The 7,137-nt window shown below is 47.7% G+C and overlaps 1 protein-coding gene across 3 annotated transcripts in view; it reads right to left on the bottom strand.

The window, feature by feature from the left end:
• Positions 1-4,729, bottom strand: part of TRNAU1AP (tRNA selenocysteine 1 associated protein 1) — a 17,276-nt gene extending 12,547 nt beyond the window's left edge. For 2 of the 3 annotated variants that reach the window (XM_015409171.1, XM_015409172.1), the window contains exons 1-2: positions 4,503-4,729; positions 2,663-2,760 (exon numbers count right to left, since the gene is read on the bottom strand). In XM_015409171.1, coding sequence (XP_015264657.1) covers positions 2,663-2,760; positions 4,503-4,529 — 125 coding nt within the window. In that variant the 5' untranslated portion in view covers positions 4,530-4,729. Of the gene's footprint in view, positions 1-2,662; positions 2,761-3,569; positions 3,589-4,502 lie in introns of those variants that run through there. The other variant, XM_015409173.1, reaches the window with a different exon arrangement.
• Positions 4,730-7,137: the final 2,408 nt, after the last annotated feature.

Here is a 7,137-nt window from a genome sequence, read left to right as displayed (position 1 = left end):
GCCGGCTCCAAGTAGAAGGCGGCGGCGGGGGCGAAGCCGGTCCTTCCCCGCCCGCCTGCCCTGCCCGCCTGCTCCGAGGAGGAGGCGGCGGCGGCGAAGCCGGTCCTTTCTTCCCCCCCCGCCTCCGAGGAGGAGGCGGCGGAGGCGGCGCGGCCAGCTACAGAGTGTTCCCTGCGCATGCGCAGGGGACGCTCTGTCACTTTCGGGGGGATTTAAACATCCCCCCGAAATTTTTTTCAACTTTTTTTATTTTTGTGCACACGTGGGGACTGGCCCACGTGTGCACAAACCTCCCCCGGCCCCCCAGCTGCCCCCGGAGCGCTGTTTTAGCGATCCGCACTCCGGGGGCAACTTCGCTATTAGATATATAGATAAATGCATCAAAATCTTTCTGCCATGTCTTTATTTGGCAATCTGTAATAGAACATGGAATCGTTCTGAAAAAATACAAATATTTTGGCAGCATAAAAGACCGGATTATGCTAATTCGGTCCATCCAGGAAAACATTTTTGTGGACCATGTACACAGCTGAGTTTTAGTAGTTTTATGAAGATCCGAGAAGTTGGTCTGTATAATATCTACATTGCCAATCGGAATTTTAATGCCCAAATACTGTTTCGCCCATTGGTAGGAAAAACGCAGTTCAATATTTTGCTTTGTTGGAGTATTTAATCGAATAGGGTAGATTAGAGATTTGGTCTGATTTACAATCAGCCCTGCAACCAAGCCAAAACTGTCTATGACTTCCTTATGCCAAGTCTTTCTTCAACAAAAAGACTTCCTTCACAAAAAAAGTCTTTCTCCATCAGAGGAAAGCTTTGCAGAAGAGAGTCATAGGATCCACCCACATGGATACAAAAGACTGGCCAGTTTTGTTACTGCAGGCACAGTTATAACACAGGGGTGTATAAAGGCGGGCCGGTCTCATATGTAGGCTTTTAATCTCCCACTAGCAACATCAGTGCCTCCTTCTCCCTACACATTTTCCCCAAAGGCCATCTGTAGCAGCAGCCCACAAGGCATAGTGGTCTGTCACTGGGAGAAAATTTTGTTCTTTTGCAAAGAGCAAGCAGAATTGCATCAGGGAGAGCATCTGGACCTCACCCAAGGTGTTGCATTTGCATAGCTTGACCTTGCCTCCTGCAGGACTGATGGGAAGAAGGAGCTGTTCACACCCACCTGTGATATCATGCAATATTTTAATGGAAATTAAAAGGCAGATCACTTCCTACACAAAGGCATTTTTGGCTTCATGTGAGTTTTGCAACATCTGTCCATAGACATAATAACATAAAAAGAACCCTGCTTGATCAGACCAGTGGTCCATGTAGTCCAGCATCCTGTCTAACACAGACGCCAAACAGTTGCATGGGACAGCCAACAAACAGGGCACAGATACCTCAGGCCTTCCCCTGCTGTTGCCTCCCAGTACTGGTATTCAGAGGCTTTCCGCCTCTGGAGATTCCATTCAGTCACCACTACTAGTAGCCACTGAATGAATTTCTCACCCCTTTTTAAAGTCATCTGTGCTTGTGGTCCTCACTATACCCTTTGGCAGTGAATTCCACGTTTTAATCACTTTTTGAGTAAAGAAGTACCTCTTTTTGTCCACCCTGAATCTACTGCCACCAATTTCTTATATTTTGGGACAGGGAGAAAAAGTGCTCTCTATCTGCTCTCTCTGCCTCATGCATAATTTTATACACTTTTCACATCTCCCCTGCTTGGTCATCTTTTTTCTAAACTGAGAAGTTATAGGAAGTTATAGGAAAAGTGCTCTAACCCTTCAATCATCTTGGTTGATTACGATAACTACCTCCCGGTCAACTGATCAGGATCCCCAACCTTACAACCAGGAACTATCATGTGCCTTTGAAACACATTTGGTGCACCCAAGCATCCACACACCATCATATACAGAAATGCAAAGGCTTGTAAAAATCTGAAAAACAAAACAAATCCCATCCATTTCTGATGCCAACCCCACCCCAGCATGGGAAAATTGGACATTTTGGGAGGACTGGGGGAAAAAATAGTATGAAATATTTTTTGTTTCAGAATAAACAAAATGCTTTTTAAAGACATGTTTTTTATTAATAGAAAATGAGTTCTATGGAATTTTTTATGTACAAGAATCAACAGAATTAGAGAATCTTAAATCTTGTGTATACATAAATAGCAGATCTAAGATGAATTCTTGCATCTAGACTAGAGAATTCTGCCTCTTTGTGAGAGAAGCATAGGGCCCCCTTTTTTTGCTTTGGGGACTGCCCAACTTTTTTTGCTTTGGGGACTGCCCTCAGGCGATCTATAAAACTAAGATATGTGTGTGTATGTAGTATATCTTACAGCAATTTGGGGTACTTCCTCTAATATTAGGTAAATTTGCAGTTTTGTTTGTAGAAAATGAAGGCATTTATACTTTTACATTTCAAAAATATGCCAAATAGTACAACTACACATGCTAAAATGATCAACCGTGAGTTTTAGGTTGTTAAAGCAATAACAGAAGTTTAAGTTTGATGCAAAACTAAGTATTGCATATATTTCATTCCTCCCACAATAAAACATTTTTACTTTAACCCATGGCTTCAGCAGTTCTGGAAAACATTACATCTCTAATTAAGAGGACAATAAATAAAAATAGAAAGAAATCAATACCCCGTCAATCTATTTCGAATTATTTTGACGCTCAGAACCAGCTCCCCCATAGTGGCAAAGGCTCTTGAAATGAAGTTCTCATCCATATATGGCTCCAGCTAAAGAAAAAAATAAATAAATGAGATAAGAAAAGATAACAGAGCAAAGTAAGGAAATTTGTACCATTAAACGTAGTTAGTGGCACTAAACATTCAGGGACCAGGGTCTAAAAAGGCACACATTTGTACACCTGTTGAACTCTGCCAAAGTTTGACTCTTTGAAGATGATTGGAAAGACAGGGCAGAAAAGCTGGATGAACTACAGAGGTTCAGCGCTCCCAAGCACTGCAAACTTTGGCTGCAGGGGTAAGCAGAAAAAAAGAATACGAAATAGCAGTGGAAAGCATGAGGGATTTCTGTGGTTTCTGGCAAAACCAGAATTTGCATGTTACAGCAATAAATTACTGGGTATTATGGCCAATTTTTATTATTATGGGTATTATGCGGTGGCTCAAGTGGTTAAGACGCTGAACTGCAGGCTGTGGAAGGTCGGTAGTTCAGCAGTTCGAGACCCAGGTGCCGCATGACGGAGTGAGCTCCCGTCTCTAGTTCCAGCTCCTGCCAACCTAGCAGTTTGAAAGCAAGAAATTGCAATTAGATAAATAGGTAGCACTTCGGTGGGAGGGAACAACGTTCCGTGCACCTTGGTGTTTAGTCATGCCGGCCACATGACCTCCGAAACGTCTTCAGACAGCGCTGGCTCTTTGGCTTTGAAACGGAGATGAGCACCACAACCCTAGAGTCAGATTCGACTGGCTTTCAAGCAAGGGAACCTTTACCTTTACTATTATGGCCAACAGTGAAATCTTATCCAAAGCTACTCCAATCTAAGCCTACTGAAACCTACTGTATATAGGATATGGCTCACCTCTGTTTTGCCTTCACAACAAGCTTGAAAGCTAGGCCAGGATGAACCAGAACAAGTGGCCCAATATTACTCAGTGATGTTCATGGCTGAGTGGGAGTTTGAACCCAAATCTCACAAATCCTAGTCCAACATCCTGACTATTAGGCAACACCAGCTTTCTTGGCCCATATAAAAGCTCCATTAAGTACAGCACCCTTTCTCCACACCCTAGCCAAGCAGATTCTTCCAGGAAGTTCACAATGGAGAGTAATTCCAGATGTGCCACTGTGTTAGTCTGCAGCACCAGAAACAAACACAAGGCCAGGGGCAATTTAAAATTCCAGCATGAACTTTCACAAGTTAGCACTCACTTTTTTAGGTGTATGAGTACACTCATAGCATATTTCTACTAGTCAACAGCAAAGTGGAAGCAGAGGAGATGCTAAGAGGCCAGTTCAAAACAATAACCAACAGGCACATCTGACAATAAGAGCTCTGTCTCACAAAAGCTATTGCTAACATAACTTTTGCTAGTCGACAGGGGGAAAAGAATCACGTAGGTGAGACGGGAAGGGATAAAAATCAACACAGGGCAGGAAGGCAACAGGTCTCCCCAACCGAACGCACGACAACACCGAGCACTCAGAAGACAGGCTGCCTCTGCACATGGTGGCTCCACACCCTCCCTCTTAACTCATAGTATCAAACTACGCTCAACAAGCCCTCCTTCTGAAGCCATCTTGTGGCAGGGAATTCCGCCAGCCAACCAACTCTGCTTCTCCTGCGAGGAGGTCGAAAGGGAAAGAACGAGCGCTGCCCCCAACCGGCCCCCTCCATCCCAGGGCAAAAAGACCCGGATGTTACCAGGCTCTGCCCAGCCGCGTGTGTATACGTGTGTGTGTGTGTGGGGGGGGGGGGTCCCCTATCACCGCCTCCCCCGTCTACCACACTCACGTCGCCCATCCACAGGCTGGCGGCCATGCTGCTCCCGCGGCCCAGGACGGCGGAGGGAGGGAGGGAAGGAGAGGGGCGACGGGGAGGGCTCCCTGCTCAGCCCCGCCGCCGCCTCTTCCGCCTCGTCCTCACGGGGTTATCCAGCGCCGCGACCCGCTTTGGCTGCCCTCCGGCGCTCACTCCCTTCGGAGGCAGCCGCTTCCCCGCCACCACCGCCGGACACAGGGAGGGAGGGAGGGAAGGAGAAGGTAACCTCGGCTAGAGGTAGGAGTCTACGGCGCCCACAGCGACCCTGGCCGGTGGGGAGGAGCCATGGCAGCCTGAAGGAAAATGTTGGGCCGGGGAGCATAACGGCGGGAAAAGGACAAACCGCTGGAGGAAGAAAGCAAAGTTTCAGACAGTGCTGTGGCGCCTTTAAGACCAACAAAGTTTACTTATGGGTATAAGGTTTTGTGTGCACGCGCATTTCTTCCTGACGAAAGAGAAAGAAAGGAAATTGACAGAAAGGGAGGAAAAGAAATGATAGAAGGCAGGAAACAAAAGGACAGAAGAAAAGAAGGGGGTGGGGGAAGAAAGAATGTCAGAAGGAAGAAAAGGGCTGAAGAAAAAAATGACAAAGCGAACAAAAAAGAAAAACGACAAAGATAAAAGAAGAAAAATGGACAGAAAATAGAAGGATGGAAGAAAAGCAGTCAATAAAAAGGGCAGAAGGAAGGGAAGCAAAGGGCAGAAAAAAGAAATATGACAAGGAACAAAAAAGAAAAAACGACAGAAGAGAAAGAAAGGGAGAAGAATTGGCAGGAGGAAAGAAAAGGCAGATGGGAGGAAGAAAGAAGAAGAAAAAACGAAAGTTGACAGAAGGAGCAAAAAAAGATTCACAAGTGCACTGGAATGAGGTGGTGGATGTTGAAGTGATAGAATGGACTGCACCACTTGAGATTTCAGGACAGGGTTTACATATTTTTCAGTGATTTCCTCCCAAACACCACACACAGAAACGAATAATTCTCTGTAACTCAAAATCTAATCCACCATGCAAAAGGCTAAGATAGAATGAGTCTCCAGAATGTGATGTTTTTAGGGAGCATGAACCATATGACCCCTCCACCTGCAGTCTGACATGGTACAGGGCATTCCACTGTTAAGTCAGTCGCTCGTAGTCGAAGAGTGATTCAGCAAAGATTCAGCTTTATCCATCAAGTCGAATACAACTCCAACACGGATCAACATCTGATAGCCAGAACAGCTTTTCCATTGCAGCTGTCCTGCTTTTAAACTTTCCCGGCTAATGTAGCCACGCCTACTGTACAATTATCAACCAATAAGGACCCCCCTGCAATCAGCACGTCATCGAAATATGGTACCGTGCCTGGCACCCCTCTGAGCAAACCTTCCATAAGTCCCTGGAAGATCCCTGGGGCAACATTTACCCCAAACTGGAGTCTATTGACCCTGAATGCTCCTCTGTGGGTAATGATGGTTTGGGCTTCCGCTGCCTCCCTAGTCACTGGCAGCTGCTGGTACGCTTGCGCTAAGTCAAGCTTTGTGAATACCTTCCCTCCCCCCAGGGATGCCAGAATGTGGCTAATGACAGGTACGGGGTAAGAGTGCTGTTGCAAGGCACGATTAATAGTGCACTTATAGTCAGCACAAATTCTTACAGACCCATCTGACTTTACCGGCGTCACTATTGGAGTTTCCCATTTGCTAAAGGGAACCGGCTCAAGCACCCCCTGCTCGATTAGCTTGTCCAACTCTGCTTTGATCCAGGGTTTGAGCGAAATGGGCATCTTCCGATACTTTAATCGGATTGGGGTCACTGAAGGATCAAGTTGCCCCTCCGGGGTTCTCGGTCCTCCATCAATCACAGACTAGGGGGCGGCGGGGGGAGGAGTGGCGTTTTTCATTCGGGAGGCTTACTCCTTCAGGGCGCTCCCGCAGGTAGAGATCGCGGGCATAGAATGTGTTGGCTTGCTGCTGGAAGCTGAGGAGAATTTGGCTATTTGGCTGGTGTACCGTCCACCTAACGCTCCGGCCGATAGCCTGCCATCCCTGCTGGAGGCCGTATCAGGCTGGGCGCTGGAGCACCCTAGACTGTTAGTCCTGGGTGACTTCAACGTCCATGCTGAGGACGCGACCTCCAGCCGGGCTATGGACCTAGTGTCGTCCATGGCGACGCTGGGACTCTCCCAGTCCATCTCGGCCCCCACGCATCGGGCCGGTCACATGCTCGATTTAATCTTTGCAGCGGGAGTTCTGGTGGACCGGATCACTGTTTCGGCAGTGCCATGGTCGGACCACCATGTCCTGAGGGCCTGTCTGAATGTCCCACCCCGACCCTGTTTAGGTGGCGAGCTGATTTTGGCTCGCCCACGGAGCCAAATGGACCCTATGCGGCTCCAGATGGCTCTGCGGGATCCAAGTCCCCCTGGCGGCGCGTTAGATGAGCTAGTGGAGGATTGGAACTCCCGACTCTCCTCGGCCATCGACGTGATCGCTCCCAGGCGCCCTCTCCGCACTCGCGGAAGGCGAGCGCCCTGGTATACCCAGGAGTTGCGCTCGCTGAAACGGGAACTGAGAAGGCTAGAGAGACGGTGGCGCCGTGCTTGCGACGAAGTGTCAAGAACATCCTATA

The sequence above is a fragment of the Gekko japonicus genome, unplaced genomic scaffold (assembly GCF_001447785.1).
Source record: "Gekko japonicus isolate JY-2015 unplaced genomic scaffold, Gekko_japonicus_V1.1 scaffold167, whole genome shotgun sequence".
Lineage (NCBI taxonomy): Eukaryota > Metazoa > Chordata > Lepidosauria > Squamata > Gekkonidae > Gekko > Gekko japonicus.
The sequence above is the reverse complement of the archived record's forward strand: the minus strand, read 5'-3'. Positions and strand labels throughout refer to the sequence as shown.